General features: G+C 39.4%; 1 protein-coding gene across 11 annotated transcripts in view; it reads right to left on the bottom strand.

The window, feature by feature from the left end:
• LOC107515045 (SPHK1 interactor, AKAP domain containing) overlaps nt 1-20,744 on the bottom strand; it is a 123,889-nt gene that overhangs the window by 21,438 nt on the left and 81,707 nt on the right. For all 11 annotated transcript variants that reach the window (XM_016153393.2, XM_016153405.2, XM_016153402.2 and 8 more), the window contains exons 4-7: nt 12,507-12,566; nt 10,807-10,941; nt 7,054-7,309; nt 1,825-5,581 (exon numbers count right to left, since the gene is read on the bottom strand). In XM_016153393.2, the coding sequence (XP_016008879.2) occupies nt 1,825-5,581; nt 7,054-7,309; nt 10,807-10,941; nt 12,507-12,566 (4,208 nt within the window). The remainder of the gene's footprint in view (nt 1-1,824; nt 5,582-7,053; nt 7,310-10,806; nt 10,942-12,506; nt 12,567-20,744) is intronic.

Below are 20,744 nucleotides of genomic sequence, written 5' to 3'. Positions count from 1 at the left end.
GTCTTTGTGATTTGGAAGCAGACCCATCTCTTGAATTTCTAAGGCTGATGATCCCACATTTTTTTCTTTCATTATTGGAAAACAAAATCAGAAAGTCATAGCATGAGTTGAGAGAATATGCGCTTGGGTCATTATATGGAACACAAATCTCAAATAAAAAAGTTGGAGGCTTTATTCATACATATTTTCCAAAATTTTCAAAAATTCTCAGGTCGTACCTATTTTAAGCACAATATTAGTGATACTTAACTCAAAACTATATAAGGAATTCTATTTAACTTCAGTGACAATCACCTTTGATTTGAGCCTGTAATCATGAATCTTGTTGGACTACTAGATCATGAATACACCCTAACCACGTAACATTCTTTGGCTAAAAATCTCTGTGTTCAAGGAGACTCTAAGTCGGCCATCTGGAATCCATTTTTTTCCTATTTCAAGTTAAAGCCATTCTAAAGAATTATACATCGGCTATTTTGTTTCTTCAAATCTGATCACTTTTAAAACTTGTATTCCTCCATATTTCTTGAAGATGGTGAATATTAAAGTAAGGTAAAGTGCTCTTCTTGTAAGACTTCAATAAGTGTTGCCCTATAGCTGGAGAATTGGTGATATATAAGAACACGTCTTCTTCGTCAGCTTGCCCATACTTCATTTGGTTTACTTTTGTGTTCTTTTGCTTGTGTGCATATTTCCATTCTTTCTTCCCTTTCATTTATCCCAGGATTTAATTAAATTGGAAAGTTAATTTCTTAGCATTAAATGGTTGAGAATGAAATACACGCACATGGACCACATACCACCCGTACCTTGTAATGATGCCCTGTATTTATGGGGACCATCATTACCTAAAGATGGAAACTTTTTGCTCCCCTGGTGAGGGTAGGAATGTATTGGGGACATTCAAGAGCTGATAAAATTTGCTGTAGGCTGTGCTCAACTTGTTTGTTGCAACTAAACATTTAAAAATTACAAGTACGATAGGCGAATATCTCCGAAAAGATTATGCAGGCTATTTCTCAACTTATGTTTTCCAAGGCAAATAGCTTAATTTCGCTTTTGTTTTCTTCTATTTTGTATAATTTTAACTATAGACCAAAATGTTTTCAATGATACAATGGTCTCGTATTTAAGAATCATATGAATTTTCTATAGAAAATGAGAGTTATGAAAAGGAACTGACACTTTTTTACACAGCCTGAGAGAAGCAATTACTTTGCCTTAAATTCAAAATGCATCGTCACCTGCACTGCAATTTTCTGAGAGAGAAATTGAAATAACAGTACTCCAGTGCTGTTTCGCCCTCCGTGAGGCCATAAGCGTACCGTGCATTGAAAGAGCTAGCACTTCGAGACACGATGCCCTCGCAAAGATTTTTATAACAAAGCAAAAAAGAAAAACTTGAAAGAAGAGGGCCTGAAGAAAAGTAATACCTAAATATTTAATGTCAGTTTCCGATATTAAAGGTTTTACATTAGAAAAGTTTTTTTTCAGATGGATTAGTTGACATCATCCTTTTTTTTTTTGCTTGAAAATTGTCATGGGCAAATTTTAAAAAGTAACATATTGTGGGCGGTTAATTTTAATGGGGCGTTAATACTCTAGTTCCTCTATTATGTAAATGATTCCAATTTGTTTTAGAAATGAAAAAATTACTTCCTTCTTTCTATTACATGTGCATAGTTACCCAAAGAGGTCATTTATTGTCTCAGGAATTTAGTTATTGTGTGTCAGTAAAGTCCCTAAGATTTAGAATAAATACTAATTAAGATGCGAACTCCAGTCCCAGGCACTCTTATCTAGTCTCCGAGATCCCTCACTCACCTGCGGTTTGGGCAGGCTCTCTGAGCGGTATCTCCACCTCTCATCACATCTAGGACTTTTTCTTCTTTTGAATGCTGTTCTGCTTCCTCTAGAGCGCAGCCTTCGGAAAGGACATGTTCAGGTCCGCTGACACACTCTTCTCTCTGATCTGTTTCAATTTGAATTAAAGGCACTTCCCTTGAACGAAGTGATTGTCTCCTGTGGTTTGGAGGGACACCATCGTGGCACAAGGAAGTTTCATTTTTCGAATCTAAACTGTTGTAGTTTGTAAGAGAAGCAGATCTGCTTGGCGCCAATACTGGGGAATGTTGGTTTTCGGTAACAGAGTCTCTCCTCGGGTAATCAATAGACTCCTGGACTAGAAGAACTGGCCCACTTTGCACTCTGCTCGAAGCTAATCTGTGTGCACACTTATCTACTTGTGACGAGGAGTCCCCAGGGGCAGCACCAGCTACCTGGCCATCATCTGTTATAATTTTGTTCTTCCGCATGAGGGCCTCGATCGAGTTTGCCCACGTCTCGTGAATCAACATTCTTGTGATCTGATCAGTTCCACCTCTCCAATACAAGCAAGAATCGGATTTGCACAGCCCCGATGAGGAAGCACTACTGACTGGCTGGACGCTCAGGAAATCTCGCTGGCTGTTTTGAGCAAAGCCATCTAAGGAGTTGGCTTTGAGAGGCGCATTCACCGTCAGCCTGGGGCCCAGGGACCTGCTATCTGGCATGGACGACTGTCTATAACACAACGGGGATCGCAGAGAAGGTGACAGTAAGCCCGCCGTCCAATCCTGGCTGCTTCGCCTGGAGGAGGTGCTGTCTCTGCTCTCTCTTTCTGCGTCCCTCAGCATGTACCTGTAGAATTCCTCGGTTATGCTCTCGGTGCTGGACTGCTTAGAGGGACAGCTTGGTCTCACACTGAGGTGGTCATTCTTCCGGCAGGCCTGCTGCATAGCTGAGTTCAGAATGCTACTGGCGTTCTTGCCTGCATAGTAATCCAGCAGTAACTCAAATCCTCTTCCTTCGTTCTCCATCTGGTTCACCATGAACCTGGAAAACTCATCGGTGATGCTCTCACAGCTCGACTGCTTGGAGACAGAGCTGTCCCTGCTAACGGGCTGACTCAGGGTGCTCATTAAACCCAGGCTGTGGACAGAGGCCCTGGCGCTCGTGTCCTCCTCTGCGATGCTTTCACAGCTGGAGGCCTTCAGCCGGTTCCACCTGTCCCCGCTGTACAAACGATTCCGGGGAAAGCTCTGGGCTTGCCAGACGCCGTCCACCATGGAAAACTCTGTCAGGTTCATAATCTTGGCTGCCACTTCGTTTGCAAAAATATTGACAGAATCTGGGATATCCTCAAGGTTCATGGACTCATCCATGACCCTGTTCATCAGCTTCTCTTTGAGCTCAGGGTGCTCATCTGTTTTCCTCTTGATCTCGCTAAGCCGTGGTGGCTTGTGTTTCCTCACGGTGGCCCCACTGGCCTGGCTGTCCTTCTTCCTCTTCAAGGATCGACAGGACACATTGGGCGTAACCAGAAACTCATTCCCTCTTTTCCACGCACAAAACCAGGGCTGCTTTCCATTTGAGTTGTCAAGGCAAATTGCTGCGATTTCAGTTGCCATGGAGACAATCGTCTCTGCTAATTCTTCAGCAAAGTCTGTAATGTAGTAAAGGTCTGTGTGTTTTGCCTGTAGCATGGATTGAGCAGGAAGCGGCAAGTCACTCCCTAACAAAGATGGATTAACTTGAACTTCATTGTTTAGCTGTGGGGCTCGACTGTACTTTTCTTGGGTGTTTGGACTGAAGCTGTCCTCAGCATCCCAGGAACTGTGCTTGGTGACGGCTGGTGTCATTTCTCCCTCTGATGAGACTCTGCATTCATTTTCATTGTGACTGGGCCTCCAGTGAGGGTTTCTTGTAGGCTTTCCCATGGTTCCTTTCTGATACAGTCCCTTGGGGGATGTTTTAGCAGCCGAAAAGCCAGGCGCTCTGGGACTACATGACAATTCGGACTGTAGCGTGGGGTTCTGGCAGAGGCCTGGCTTCGCTGGGGCCTTGCTATCTCGTTTTGGATGCACGTCGTCAACGAGATCGTTGATAGCGAGACCAGTGCTACATGGATTGCCAGAGTATTCAGCGGCTTTTGTCCACGCTTGACTAGCAGCCCGATCAGCTGGCTGACAGCCTGGTTCTGTTTCCCTCCATCCAACGGTCTCCTTAGAAAGGATGGTGGGACATTCACCGAGCTGTACGAGATGGCTCATCTTCCTGAACGTGAAGCATATCACACTAAAGAGCAGTCGATTTATACTTTCCATCACAGCGTCCAGCGTCTCAGAGGAAGGTCTGCCATTGTGGAAGTCGATTATTTTATTTTTTTGGTGGACTTCATCGATGGAATGCTTCAGGACCACACTGGACAGGGCCTGTGCCAATTCCATTCCGAGGACATTTTCTGAGCACAGGCTCTGGGGCTGTGAAGCAGTATCCATGATTCTCCTGGTCACCGATTCCATGAGGTCTCCCACGCTGCTGTACGTATTTGGCCTTGTTAAAACCAGAGCGGCCTCCTTGAGCAAGGCCTCTGCAATGGCTTCGTTTCCCAGCTCCACGTCCCCGCCTGCCACTAAGTTACAAAGCGAGGGGACTGCTGTGCCAGACTCTGCTGCCGACAAGAGGCCGCTCAACTGGCCAGGGTACTTCACCTCCGCTGTCTCACTCAGGCCACAGACAGCCACGGCACTCGCCACCTGAGTCAAGCCACACAGAGCAGATGGGAATGAGTACTCACTCATGGGATGTTCCGTGGGTACCGGGGGCACTGGAGTCTGCACTGGTTCACTGCCTCCCAGCGGACCTTTGGAAACCAGGGACTCTTGCTCCATTTTCAGTCTTTCTGTGGCCTGTGGACTGGAAATAGTTCCAATCACAGTGGCTGCGCAAGCTAACGCCACTTCTAGAGCACTCTGGGGGTGTCTTTGGGAGTTCTCCCCATAGGTGACACCCGAAGTCTCAACGGAGACTTTCGTCTCAGGCCACGAGGAGATGCCTGGTTCAGGGGCAGCATCACTGCCGTCTGGACTCTGAACGACGACAATTCTGGGGAGGTCGTTCCATGATCGAGGGACCATGGCATCTTCTGTGGAACAGCCATTGGGGAGCGGAGTACTTCCTTCAAAAACACCGACTGCAGATTCTTGGGATGGAGTAGGCTGAGAATGAGATAATCTAAGAAATGCATCTTGCAGCACGGATTCTGCTAAGTTTGTAGCATACTCGCCGGTTGTGGCTTCTCCTTCTTGTATGGGAAGAAGAGGATTTGTTCCATCTTCGTGGTCCCCTGGGTCTACGTTCCTGCCATACTCAGTGATAGTACCAAAGGCAGGAGGCCCATCTTTCTTAACCATCCTGGAGAAATAAGCATTGCTTGGAATGTATAGTGCCTGTAATTTTTCCACTTGACCTTTAAAGCTTTCTGAATAACAATAATTTGTGGCTGACTTCTCATCCCCCACGACTTCACCTTTCCACTCCGATGGCTTGGCTGATGGATCTAGACTCTGCAAAGTTGTGTCTTCTGCTGCTTTTTCCAGGGATCTTTCTGTTTTAATCAATGATGTATGATATTTGCTAACGTATTTGTCTTCCAAAGTATAAAGTGACTTTTCCTTATTGTAATTCCACTCCTCCTGGGTGATATCCATTGGCTTTTTACTTTCCATAACATTGGCTGAAACATTTATATTTTCATAATCTAGTGAAGAGAAAATGAAGACTGCTATTACTTTTTGGATAACAGGTCCTCATAAATCTAAAATAATGATTACTTTCTAAAAAGTCTTTATAGTACCAGATAGCTTCCCTCCAAAAAATAGCATTTGGATGTTTCCTCAAGAAAAATGAATCTAAAAAGCCTTTTGAGTTTCATTATGGAATACCACCCAACGAAATGGCATTTAATGCAGAATACAAATGCAGGCGTTAGAGTCGGGGAAGAAGGCTCTTTGGAGCTGAGATATAGTCGCCATTTTTCAGGGAAAAAGCGACCCCAAAATTGTTTCTTGCAGCTCCCCAGTGAGTGAAGAGGGAAGAGGGGGGATGTTTAGAGCAACCTCGGTCGTGAGTCTTGTTACAGAGATGTACTCTGAAGTTTGCATAGGACTTGCCCCAAGGACAGTAGCAGCGACATCTGGGTATCCCTTCCTAAGGCCGAGAGTGGGGAGAGAGCCCACTGCTCACCGAGTTCCATTAACGAGCCAATAGGAGGAGTGAGTAAATGTGTGCCGAGCGCTTTCCTGGGTCATTTCCTTCTGTCCTTACATTTAAAATGGTATAATATAATCATGCACACCATTTTGGTCAACATCGAACCACATATGTTGGTCCCATAAGATTATAATGGAAATGGAAAAATTCCTATCACCTAGTGGCATCTTAGCCATTGCAATGTCCTAGTGCAGCTCTTTCTACCTATTAAGAAGTTTCTTGATTGCACCATTTGCTCTTGTCCTTGATTTATCTCATGTTGTTTTGTGCAGTAACATGCTATATAGACTGGTAGCCTAGAAACAATAAGCTAGGCCATATAGCCTAAGTGTGTAGTAGGCTACATCATCTAGGTGTGTGTAAGTGTACTATGATGTTTCCATGACCATGAACTTGCCCAATGATGCATTTGCCAGGATGTAACCCCATCGTTAAGTGACACATGACAATATAATTAATAATATACTATAAAACAATATAATAATATGCATTTACTGTAATAATGCTATAGTAACTATCACACTCCCAAATTATGGATAAGAGCTCAGAAAGACTAGATAACTGGCCTCATTTTTCTCAAATTCAATGAGGCCATGTTAGGATTCAGGCCAGTCCAATTTGGCTTAACAAATCGGTGGCTTTAATGAAAGTCTTAGGGAAGTTAACTTTCCATTTCTTGGCAGGCAAGAGGCTTTCTTTTGAAAACACACAGATTTCCTTCAGCGTCCCTAAGGCATCCTTCAGGAGGATGGAGCCATCGAACCATTAAAGCCAAGTGCATCAGTCAGCATCTTCACCCAGTGTTTTCTTATCCTCTTTCCCTCCCTCAACTCGGTTAGCATAGATTGTGATGTGTCAGCCAAACTGACGTGGCCCACAACTTTTCTGAAATTTCATCCAGGTGTCTTTATGGGAAGACTCATTTCAGAGCATGCGTTCCTTGTGTTGGAGCGTCCTCACCATTCGTGTGTTCTTCCGCCTCGCTTTCCTCCTCCAGGTGCTCAGATGCGGTGAGAAAGTCTTCCTCGATTGAAGACAGGGAACAGTTTGTGTCATCCTCCACTTTCAAGACGTTTGCTTCCAGGCTGAGCTGCCGCTCCTGCACCAGTTCCAGGCCAATCAAAAATTTGTTGATTTCGAAGATGATGCAATTGGTACTGTTTGGTCTGTTCCCTCTCGCACACTGGACCAAGCAGATATCTGGCAGCCAAGGACACTAAACGTGGAGAGAAAAGAAGGTATTTATTCAAAGAAAAAACAGAAAACCATTGACTCTGACCTTATTCTTCTTCCACCAATCTCTTCTATTAGAAGGAGTGGAGACATTTAAAAATATTTGGAATATCTTCTGGGCTTATGATGATGAACTGCTTGAAAATAAAACTTCAAGCGATGTTTGGGAACACAGGGTACCTAGAAGAAAATTTGACTTAGGAGAAAATAGACCAGTCATATTACATATTTTTGTTTCCTTCTGTCTAAGCAAAAATTGCTTCGGGCAGAGTTAAATAGGTAAGGGAGACTTTATCTGAAGCTATTAAAATAGGGGAAGGAGGCTGGAACTGAGCTGGACCACAGCTACATTGAAACAAAAGGCCTTTGGGCTTTTAAGAGCTGGTATAGGAGGATTGTAGCCTATCTGTGCTTGCTAATTGGCTTTCCCAAAGAAAAAGTAAACTCATTTTATATCTTTACAATAGGGGGTAGTTTTGCAAATTGGAGCAAATTCTCTCAAAGGCCTAAATTATTTTGTAGGTATCACAATCCATTTGTTTTCATAGATAGGCAATGTCAGGGCAGCATAGCAAGTCCGAATCTCATCTTAGTCAACTATAACCAGCACCTATTTGTTTAAGGATATTCTCAGTTTGGCTACCTTGTCTCATTGAAGGTTCATTATCTGCTAATCCATAAGTGACGATGGAGATATTGGCAGAGGCCACTGGAACTGGGTTAATTGGAGATGGTCAATCAGGCCCAAGGGCATAGCTAATGTTTTTATAGACCCTGTGAGGAAGCGAACAAACAAACCACTTGGCATCTTTGACCCACAAAGTTACAGTGCCAGAGTTTTGGTGGTCAGCTGAAAATTTTCAGAAATCCACATCACAGGTTACCTCACTTCTCTTAACTTTAGTTTCCTAGTCTATAAGATGAAGATGCCTCTCCACCCAAAATACACTCTCTCCATTCTCAGAGATTCATCACAGTGATTTAATGAAATAATATGAAGATATCTTACAAAGGACTTTTCAAATGCAAAGTAGTTTCTTTCCATATCTGAAAAAAATTAAAGGAAGATGAAGTAGAATGAAAATATTTTTGTTTGTTTGTTTGTTTGTTTTGTTTTGTTTTAAAGCAAAATAAGGTAACAGAGTGGAACAGTAAGGATACTAAGAGTAATCATACGTTTACAAACTGGCGAGGCTCCTTTGGGCAAGAAAAGTACAATATTGTTGCAAAGCTAATGTAGAGAGTGTCTTTTCTGCTGCTTGAGGAGTTTTGTTATCTATGAGCAGTTTTCTTTTTGGCAATTCATATTTTTTTGTCTTTTTACCACAGTAAATGACAATTGCTGCTTTTTCATATTGTTACATTATTTTACAATCAAATTATATAACTGTAAAAATACAGGAAAATATTTATATCATCCTTCATTTATTTACATTTTCATTCATTCCACAAATATTTATTTTACACCTACTAAGTGCTATGTACTTACCTGGGAGCTAAAGATACTGTGGTAAATAAATCAGACATCTCGCTTCCACGGAGCTACTTATTTATAGTTTGGTATTTTTTTGGACCTCATTTCTTGCAGATATTATTAAATATGTATAAACATATACTTAACTATCTATGCGTGTGCGTCTCAAAAGACTACTGAATACATACCAGTGAGCGATACATCAGGAGCTGGGACAATAGTTACCTTTTTCTTCCTCAAACTATCCTCAGTAGTCTTAGGATAAGACTAAAAAATCTTACGATAAATTATCACTCCAATAGCCAAGTAAAATACTAAGTGGAAAATACCAATAAATCAGTTATTTTCCCACAGAAAAACATTTTTCAGTGATCTTCATGATACACAACCATTGTATCTACTCCTGTGGCTGTCCCTTCTGTGAAATGAAGATATCATTTTGCTGAGCATGCCTGAGTTTGAGGAGGTCCAGGTGCAACTCATCATCCTTACAAACTACATGTGTTTTAAGTGGATGCTGGATTTTTTGTTGGTTAGACCCGGAGGTCATGGGGAAAATCGGAAAGGACATAAGAATTGAAGTCCAACAAACCTGGCTTGCAATGCTGGCTCTTCTACCTTATATTTGTGTGACCTTGAAAGGACCAGTTAGCCTTGCTGTGGGTAAAGTGATACATAGAAAGCGATGGGGACCCTTGGAACAAAGAAGTTCGAAGTGTTTCTGCTGTAGCTCATAGGCCATTCTCGATAGCTCTTAGGAAAACTGTGTGGAATCTTAAACATATTTTTGGTGGGTGATCTTTAATGAGTCCTGGGCCATTCTACTCCCGTTTACCCTAATGAACATCTGTGTTGCTTTTGTTACCAAACATTCACCTTCTTTTAGTTCTCATACCCTGTGGGGTACCATTTTCTGGCCCATTCAAAGCCTAAATAATTTACATGGAGTTAATTCACCTCCAACTGCAAAGCTGGTCATGTGACTCAGGCTTGGCCAATCCAAACATCACATTCCTTGAGCTGTAGTGATTGATTCAGAAATGACACATGAGAGCCAACAGGACACGAGGAGACTTTTGCTGGGAGCCACCTGGAAGAGGCATTTACTTTTTCTTGTTCAACTTGTACCCAAAAGGATATTGCCTCTGAATTTTTTGATATTTTGAAAGATTGAAGAATAGAATATTCAAAAAATATTCATCAAAACTAAAACCTAAGAAAGAATAATTTGGAGGAAAGCAAAATGCTCATTATCTTAATCTATAGCTATCACTATCAGCATATCTTAGTTAAGAAAAATTAGCAATCTTTTATACAGTGTGCCTTTAGAAACATTTTATATATTTTTCTGTAAATTCATTAAACAATTAAAAATTTTTGTTTTTCTTTAAAAATATAATTATTTGTCTAATAACGAATATAAGTATATTGAATGCGAGTCATTTTAATTACTACTTTAGTTTCAGTAAAACTCTTTCTTCTGGGAATTTCATTCTTTGGGCCCAGGAAATGCCCTTTACATCTTGAGGGCGGCTATTCCGTTTTTATTAGCTTGCCTGTTTGGTGCATTCTAAGAAATAAATAACACCCAGAAAGAATGAATTGTGAGATTCTGCGACTACATGGTATGAATTAGAATTTTAATATTGTTCTTGAAATAGAAGACAATTCTGTTTTTTTATTATCTAGTAGATTTGTAGAAAACCAAGCTAACAGTCAATGCTTAGTGTGTCTGTCCCAATTTGAATGCCATTTAGCATCATGAATTTGAAAAAAATAATAAGTGTTAGGAGTTAATATAAGGGAAGTTCTATCAAACTCTAAGTGGTAATATTTAGGAGAAATATAAATTAAGACTGTTCTTGAGTACAAAGACATTTTTTCATTTTTATGCTATGGAAGTTTATGTGTAGCATCTACTTGGGGTTCACACTGATTTGTGCCAAGAGCTGATCACAGATAATTTACCACTAGTAAGTACTTTATTAAGAACGGATATTTCTTACCTGTGAAACTTCGAAGTCCGTCTGGAGATTTCCAGATGTTAACCCACTTAGGAGGACAATTTCATTTTCTTTTGGCTGTTGGACATTCATGGAGTTGATAAGTTTTGGGAGATCTGGTGATACATTGACCAATTTCTACAGAGCAAGAATCTTTATTAGTTTAGATGACTTGCTTTCACTTCCAAAACACTAGTCCCAAACTATTTACTTGCACAAATAATAGACTCATGTAACTATTCATACTATAGATTACTTAATCTATAATACATTAAATTAAAGCATAAAGGTTTAGATTGGAATAGAAAATTCCTTAAACACAAAGATTTAAAATTTCTTTAGTTCTAAATTTCCCAGAGTAAACATTTAAAAGTACTGTCACACCACAGTTCTGCATAGTAGTTTTGGAATTATTTTCCACTTAAGTCCTGGAATAAGAGACATGTTGACTAATAATCACCTATTCTAATAAAGTCGATAATTATAATAATAATAATAAAATAATTACTACCATTGGTTTTGCTCTGTGTTCTAAGCACTATACTAAAGACAGAACATATGTTACGTGTCACTATATTTACTTTCTTCAACACCCCATATGGATTAGGTACTATTCTTTGACACATAAGTGGCCTGAGACCCAAAGAAGAATATTAGCACCTCATGCAAGTTTATGTAGCTAGATCAGTGCCAAGTGTCTGCTCTTAGCCATAGCAGAAGACTGTCTCAAATCACTCACACAAATCTTTAAACACACAGTTCTTAACATGCCAGCTTGCTTTGGTCCTTCCTGTTCTCTCTCGGATGGGCTCTGCACCATAACTCCATCAAATGAAATCCTATGTACAATTCATTTTGAAAATTCTTCCAGCACTACACAGATGAATAATATTGGAGCTCAGTGGAACTCTATAATGGATCATCTGAATGGGCAATTGGGTTTTAAAAGCTTCAGGTGTAGCATTGTCAAGAAAAAACATCACAGGAGTCACTAATGTACCATTCTGTGATAATCAAGCTGCAAATGGTAGGCTGTTATATATGAAAAGCATTATTTCAATGAGATCAAACCATCTTCAGCTTTAGGCATGGAATGATAATAATATCACACCAGTTAATCCATCTTATTGTACCCTCAGGCTTTAGGTTCCAAGGACAGAGTGGGCCTTCAAGTTTTTGTGTGTTGTCAAAATTTTACATCAGGATCCTCACTACCTGGGATGAGCTTGGAATATTTGGCTGCTGCAGAGTACGAAATGTTGATCTGAGCCCCAGAAGAATGTAGGGCTAGGCAAGCAAGGCAAGAGATAAAACATTTGATGAAAGCAGCAGAAGGCAGCAAACCTGAGAGCTAGAGGGCAAGGTTGGCTGGTATCAAGAAGGTTTTGGAAAAACTTTGGAAAAGTTTTGAGAGTAGAGAAAGGGAGAGAAGAAAAAGCCACTTTAAGACTGTGATTGGCAGGAGAAAGTACCTGCTCAGAGAATAGCCCTGTCTCTTGGGAAAGCACGATGCATGAATACAAGGAGGGCGAACTGCATAAAAAGTGTCAGGAAAGGGGTCAGGAAAATGGGCTGTCATGCAACCATCCAATTAAAAAGTCGCCTGCAAAATGAACATCTTTTACAGATGAAGTCATGTCAGTTCTCTTAGTGCAGCCAGTCTCTGTAATGAGCACCCCGAGAGCTCGGGTTCCCTGTGTTACCTGCTGCAGGTGCTCCACGCTGCACTCATCCTTGCTCACATCCAGGTTCACAAAGCAGACCTGAGGAAGAGGGCAAACACAGTTAATGAAGGGAAAAGCCTGGCAGTTCTTTTTGGAGCTAACAGAAATCAGTTGGAGGGAAACGATTTGGCAGTGCTACACAAATGATTTGAGAGTCCTACGCATTTCGTATAGTTAATCTGGCATTGAAACAGGCATTTTACCGTGGGCTTCTGTGTAGACTTCTAACACCGTAGTCATAATTCCCACTGATTTTACCAACTTCCCTCTTCCTTTCATGGCCCAGGAAACAAAGTATTCTCTTTGCATTAGAGTCAGTGCAACAATCAGAACAAAATCTTCAGGTTTATAAAGTGTTCTCAAATCTCATGAAATAGGACAAAAGATCTATAATACTCTGAACCTCTGTTTATAATTTCAATGAACCCATTTCTCCATTGTTCTTTTCTCATTTCTTGCTCCGTTCTCCTCTTGCTTTTCACATTGTATGTGATAGGTGGATTTCTCTTTGTCTCGTGATTTCAGTTCATTTTAATTTATTTAATCTTGCATAGTTTACCTCTCCTTTGTCATCTTAAAAATTTGAATAAGTTAGAGCATAAAAATAGCTACAATGTTAATAATTCAGAACAATAATTATTTACCTCTCAAACATATAGTAGATAAAAATCTACTATAGGCATTCACATGGAGATGGGGAGGGGGAAACTTGACATTTCAAATAGGCGAGATATGTTCTTTAAGGTTTAATAGGTCCGTGGTGAGTAGGGAATGGGCTAGGTGTTCCTGGGAAGTCGGATAGCATGAGTGATACCTGGAGGTAGAAAGTGCCAGACGGGACACACAATGGGATATGACTCAGCCATAGGAAGAGATGAAATACTGCCATTGGTGACAATGTGGATGGACCTTGAGCTAATCATGCTAAGCGAAATAAGCCAGGCAGAAAAAGTTGAAAACCATATGACATCATTTATATGTAAGATATAAACCTCAAAACAACAAACAAACAGGACAAACAAACAGAGACTCATGGACATGGACAATAGACTAGTAACAGTTACCAGAGGGCAGGGGGAAGAGGGAGGGGTAAGTAGATGGGGTAAAAGGGCTCAAATATGTGGTGACAGACAGAAATTTAACTACGGGTGGTGAACACACAATGAAATGTATATATGCCTTATTGAATTGTATACCCAAAACTTACTGGATTTCGTTAACCAATGTCACCATAATAAAAACAAACAAACAAACAAACAAACAAATAAATAAATAAATAAATAAATAAAAGAGAAGCAGGGAGGAAGGGGGTCTAATTGGGGCACGGACCTACAGAAAGGGAAGTGTTAGAATTAAGGTCCAAGAAGGTCTGTGTTAAATGAGATTATAGAAATGAGGTTTTTACAACATTTTGCTAAAAAGGTTTTTATTATTAAGAAGCAGATTTGGCCATGTAAAGCTGATAACATTAATTATTTGGATAGATATTTAGTCAGATGTTTGGACTTAAGTAGATGCCTGCAGGCACACAGGGCCTTCTGATTTGTTAGTTGTTCAAGGTCATGGCTTCTCCAAGTCCATCCTTTCTCTTTTCGAGGGTTAAAAGAAAAACATAATCAAAGGATTCTGGGAAAAATTTTAAAAACTAAAATAATTATACATTACTGAAGTGTAAAGATCACTGCAGTTTTATTCTCCCCGAAAATGAGAGATTTCTTCAAGTTCCCTGGGCTCACACCATCCTTGCTGTATATCCTTAGATTGCAGTATCTGCATGTTGAGAAGAACTTGGTGGGCTCCTGTGGGGAGGAAGGGCACGCTATGCCAGCCACACTCTCATTCAGAGGTTCTCTTCCTTGGCTTAATAAGATGGGTAAATGGGGAGGAACTGGGCCTGTGTCCCTTTTCCGACAGTGTAAATGGAAGGGATTCAAAACCTAAAATAGCTTGAGAATATTTATATAATAGTAACTTTGTCCTTAAAAACTAGTTCAATATCCATTAGTGCTTCAGGACTTTTAATAACATGTAGCTGGGATGGCAGTTACTGAATTGATTAGACGATTTTCCATTCTCCTTGAAGAAAGGCGAGTTACTTTGACCTCTTATTTATGACCTTCTATCACAGTGCGAAAGGGAAAAACGGTGACCAAAGAAGGCATCTATAACAATGATTTCTCTACCCTCTGATACTGTCTTCGGTTCTCTGAAGATGGGCTTAGTTTTTATTCATTCTTGGCTGCAATGTGAAACTCTGCTACATTTGAAGGAAACCCTCTACATTTAGCTAGCTGGGCCAGGACTGGAACAAAGCAAGATATAAGCCAACCACTTGCTTATACTTGGAACATATATGTTTCTGTCAGGGATGATCCAGGTTTTTAAGGCCATATGTACATACAACATTGAAAGACCCTCTTTAACAAAAAGAAAAACAAAATTAAAAATTCTTAGGTGTCAAAGTGAATATTCATTTATGTAGAAGAAGAAATCACAACAAATCTCAAAAATAAAAAAGCTGACAAACATGACAACTTCCAGAAAAATGATATTTGAGTCAGCTGCCAATACATCTCCAAAATACTTTTTTCCCTATAATTTTGACTCCGTACTCTTTGATCTTCCCTTCAAATGACAATTTTATAACATCATTTTCTCTAGAGGGAATAGAAAGATAATCCAGTCCTACTCTAATATCATGGTTAAATTTTTCAGCTTCGCAAACTTTTACTGGTTATATATTCCACATTGATGTCAAATTCAGTAGGAAACCACTATAAAATATCTTTCATTTATGGGTTGTTATAGGCATACTCATTACTTGTTATACCGTTACAGGTTTGTGGTACATAAACATAAGCATTTTGGTACATTTTCTTTTGTTTGACTCCCACTGAAAAAGAAAAAAGTGTATGGCACAGTTATTATTTTCAGCGTTGCATTATCAAATAAATTCCCTCCGAGAGAACCCAGTCTTGCATTTATAATTTCACATGCCTGGTGAATGAAAGACTTCTCCACAGACTAGCACATGCACCTTGTTTCCTCTCTATTATCTGTATGTTTCTGGTATTGGGGATGGTAGTGCACTCTCGCAGAGCAAAATCATTTCTGCCCTGATACCTTTACGTTGTGATGTCTGGTTGAGTTGCCACCACGAATGATAGAAGTATTCCTGTGAAAGCCATTCCTACATGTGGACAGCTAATAATCACTTAACTATACACAAAAGTGACCTCGAGCCACATAAATATAGCTCCTATAAATAGCCCCCCCGGCCCCACCAACACACACACAATTTCCCTTAAGTCAGACCCCACACGTGTCTGTGGCCGCTCAAATAACTCTTAACACAAGGGGAGATAAGATGTAGCAGGAGTCTGAATGGAAAGAGACAGTCGTAGTTAAAATATCTTCCTTTTGAAAATTTTACAAAAACCTATAACCATGTGAACGCATGGCTAATCCCCCTCCCAGGGCCCTGGGAGTGGAGCCTGTGTACCCGAAGAACCCTGAATTTTAAGCTTTGATGGTTGCGCAGTAAATCCACTTTGTTGTGACATGGTCCATGTGATGGAACGCTCTCTGCATATGTTCACTCTCTGTGACCTTGGGGTCTCTATTTGAAATTTAGGCGTCCACTAATGCTGAACGCCAAGTGGAGAGTATAAGACAAAGCTCTGTCTATAAGAGCTGGAGAAGGGTGGCTGTGGGTAGAGGTTTCTATAGCTGAATGAGGGGGCTAAGTGCTCGCTGTACATCTCCCAGGTGTGTGGTGTTGGTGCCGGGTGCTGAGAAGACAAACAATATGAAGTTCTTTACGTCTTGGGGCAGAAGACATCCCTGAAACTACAAAAACATTATTAAGTATCACAGAAGTGACAGGTTAGCACAGGAGAAAGAAGTTGGGAGAACGGGCTCAATCATAAACGAAATCGCAGAGAAGGCTGAATTCGAGGCGAGTTTAGAAGGCAGACGGGCAGGACACATCTAAAAGTGGAAGATGGAAATGGCACAAACAATGAATGGATGATTGTTCCTTGATCAGCACTCGTTGAGTAATGGTCAGAGACTCTGAGCTCAGCACAAGAAAAAACAGAAGCTATGAAATCCAAGGCATGAGGCATCTCCTAGGAAAACTTTTGGAGTGAGATCAATGTCGTGAACAAAATGCTTTTCTTTCTACACAATGAAAACTCTGGGTGTAATTTAGCAGACTTTTTTAAAGAGCTGGATGAAAGAAGTAATCATAGTTCTATCATATGCTCCCTGTGCAATTAGAGTTGAGAAAGACCTAAGGGCTAGAATGAGATATTTCCTTTCTTACAAGTGAGGCTGTTGTCTATGTTATTACAGGAGGTTATAAGGAAACTTTTAGTAATGGGAAGTGGAAAGTAAGTTTCTGGGGGCTGAGTGTTATATGTGGCTGAAATATTATAGCTTAGGAGATTTTGCATTATGATTATGGGCCATGTATTGATAAGTAAAATAAATAATTGAGGTTGTTTGGCTAAATAATCCATATTACTAAACAGAGAAAACAGCAGATTGATTATGGATATTAAACATTTTACTATGTATAAATAACTTTGAAGATTATTTTAGACTATGTAAAAGTCAGAATCATAAAGGAGCATCACGTTCTGGGATGCTGTGGGCAGGGAGGCTGAGGTCATATGTCTGAGACACCAGCCACTTGGCAATAATATGTAACCTCTCTGTGTTGACTCTTCACCTCAGTCTGGAGTGAAGCTATTGAGCTATCTGTAATTTGCTCACATGTGTAAATCCAAATCTGACAAATGAGCCAGGGAAAGATTTTTTTAAAAAAGTACGTGTGTTTAATTAGTTACCTTTTTTTTTTGAACGTATTCTATTTTCCTCCAGCCTTCACTGGATCGTGAGTTTGCAAAGGTAGGCATTGTTCATCATTGTAATCTCAGTGCCTAGCATAGCCTGGCATTAGGTAGGCGTTCAACAGATGCTCGTTGGTAAATGTACATGGTTACATGATGTGGAAGCACTCACTGTCTTAGGTGATAGGTGTAAAAATTATTACATTGGTAATAACTATTTTTCTTATTTATGTAGCGAATTCTAATGTAGTCAATAACTAAAGTTTTCTTCCAATAGTATATAAGGCACTAGATAGGCGAATTAACGGGGCTAATAGTCATCCACTTACTGGTACTGTTTAAATTACTTAGGCTGGGTTCTTTGTCCCATGACTACGAATTTGTTAAAAAATAGAAAAAGGCAAAAAGTTGAGAAACGTAATTGGTAATAAAAACACTTAAAAGATTTTAACATTTTTCTTGGAATGAAAACACCTTTCCGTTCACGTAAAAAAGACATTTCATGTTGTGTCTGCATGTGTCCTTGTTTGGACCATCTGCAGATACACTCCGCCGAAGCAGATGGAAGCATCGTCACCGAAAGAACACAAACACCTCCCTTCTTGCCTGCTTCACAAAGCTGATTTTGTGACTGTGCATAAGTTTTAGTTCACATGCCTCTCTTCTGTCATTATGATGGTTTTAGAATGGAACGTTGGAATAAATATCACTGAGAACGTGATGCTACTTTATGAATCTGACTTTTACACAGTCTAAAATAATCTTCAAAGTTATTTATACATAGTAAAATGTTTAGTATCCATAATCAATCTGCTGTTTTCTCTGTTTAGTAATAATATGGATTATTTAGCCAAACGACCTCAGTTATTTATTTTACTTATAAGTCTCTTTTCATAAATGGAGGATGAGATATACATGTTTAAAAATATAATTTCACTCTGAAATTTTATTAGGTAGTGATGTAAGATATATTTTGATGAAAGACTACTACTGTGAGAAAGAGGTTAATTTTAAATTTAACAAGATAGGAAAAATAAATAATTTAAAGTGGATTTTAATTTATAACAACTTTTGAGTTAACTATATTTAATAGATGGTTTTATTTCAATCACATAAGTCAGACAAAAACAACATTATTATGTCGTATAAAAAATTTCAGGTTTGACATTTTGAATTGAAAGCACAGAAATAGATCTGATGATGATTGTCAGGTCAAATTCATATTATATGTAGACTGTTTATTTATTTTTCATGTATTCATTTTAGTCAACATTCTGGACTGTTCAGATAGTCTGAGATTCTCGGTCTTTGAGAAATTTCATTGTATTATGCATCCACCTAGGGCAAATCACTGTGCAAGAGGTTATGTGACAGTGAGGTGCCTAGCCCATATGTGAGGCTTTTGACTTCCTCTGCTGGGTGATTTTTCATCTCTCCTGAATTCAGCTAAAACCTATTAAGAAAATCATTCTATGGAGATTCTACTTAGAAACGTTAACAAAATCATGGTGTCAAATTCCCTTTAGAATCTCGACATTTGAATGTTTTCTGTGACCAAATATATTCTTATGCTTATCTTCAAAGAAACCCAACTCCTTCTCTCTGCAGCTTCTAACAATGCAGCCATCTGGCCATGCGGAGATGATAAGATCTCTTAATTTGGTGGTATTAAAATTCTGACCCCCCAATCTTTCAAAGAAAAAATTGCCTCCTTTCTTCCCCCAACCAAAAGACTTCTGCTAGATTCAGAAACCAGGACCAAAATTATCTCTTGAAGAATATAGCATTTTCCCTGATTAGTACTTTAGGCTGATGATAACTAAAATGGCAATTTGTACATCAGTGTTGTTATGCCATGGAGCCGTCAGATATTCTGGAACACACTGGACTGTTGGAATGATACTGCATTTGTATCTAGTTACTACTGCTTTCAAATGATTGCAGCAATCACACAAAATGAAATCCAAAGTTTGATTTACACTTGAGCATGTCAAACCTCTCGGCCTTTTTTATTGTCAGTGTTAAAAAAAAAAATTCGAAGTATTGTTTTGTGGGTAGCTATTCAAGCAGTTTGTGACAAGAGACACAATAAAAGGTATAGAAATTTCTAAATAATGGCAGTTATTTTAGCTAGCCATGCATCAAGGCAATTTTAATACTAACCAAAAAAAAAAAAATGAATCATACGAAATGTGTTTTTGGTGACTGATTTAACATAATGTTTTGTAAAATTTATTCATGTCATAGTATGTAAAAATAGTGCATTTGTTTTTATTGCTGAATAATATTCCATTGTATGTATGTAGCGTATTTTATTTATACATTTATCAGTTTATAAATATTTGAGTTGTTTTTAAGGAAATGTTTTTTCAAAATCTTCCCTGGTGACTGAGGATTCGGGGATCACAAGATAAGATGACTTTTTTACTCTAATTTTGTCATCACTCTTTTCCTTGGTGATGACAGCCTTCTCCTGTCATCTCCTCCTACTGAAAGGGGCGGACTTAAGAAAATATAATGCTGGAGGCAGAGATAAGTCAAATTTCCCCTGGATCAGGATTTACCTGCAAGTTTTACTTCGTTTGCATATTAAATTGAAAGGAAAAAGAATACAATAGACTTAACTTCCTTGCTTTTTCTCTCAAAAAGGCTATTTAGATTACTAATACACAAGAAGCTGAGATAAACTTCTGAGTTTCAGGAGTCACATCCTGGGATAGTGCAGGCAAAGAAGAGCCATGTTGATCAAATATCTAGTAGATGAATTATTACAAACATCAAGGATAATGGTGGGGCACCTTCTATTCGGTAGCAAACCTTTGGTTTCTTTTTGAATCAAGATGATTTCTCAATTCCCCACTTTGCCTACTGTAATTAAGCCAAGTTTCAGAGAGCCACAGCAATCACTCCCAAGTTTAATAGGGGAAACTTTTTTCTCTTGGGTACATGGAGCATATATCAAATGCAAGGAGTAGTCAGAAGATTCATGTCTTCTGACAGATGAGCAGACCTCAGGAGATGGTAAATGAGATGATGTGTTTGCTACCCCTAAAACACTCATGTCTAAAACATGAAATTCTTACGCATTACCAAGTTAAATACGATGATTTTGTACATCTCGTCCTTAAAAATTCGTTGTATTCAAACTGTGTGTGTGTGTGTGTGTGTGTGTGTGTGTGTGTGTGTGTGTGTTTAAATAAGCTCTTACTACTCTTTTGGATGTTTTCAGTTCAAAACTTAAACTCCATTTAATTTAGATAAGCATGTTCTAGAGAAAGAATTATATAGGGAATAGGGTTATTTCTGAGTCATGGAAGCAAGGAATAACTCAGATCTGCCAAATCTATGAACAACCATGATA

This window comes from Rousettus aegyptiacus, unplaced genomic scaffold (genome assembly GCF_014176215.1).
Source record: "Rousettus aegyptiacus isolate mRouAeg1 unplaced genomic scaffold, mRouAeg1.p scaffold_m13_p_2, whole genome shotgun sequence".
In the NCBI taxonomy this organism is placed as follows: Eukaryota; Metazoa; Chordata; class Mammalia; order Chiroptera; family Pteropodidae; genus Rousettus; species Rousettus aegyptiacus.
The sequence above is the reverse complement of the archived record's forward strand: the minus strand, read 5'-3'. Positions and strand labels throughout refer to the sequence as shown.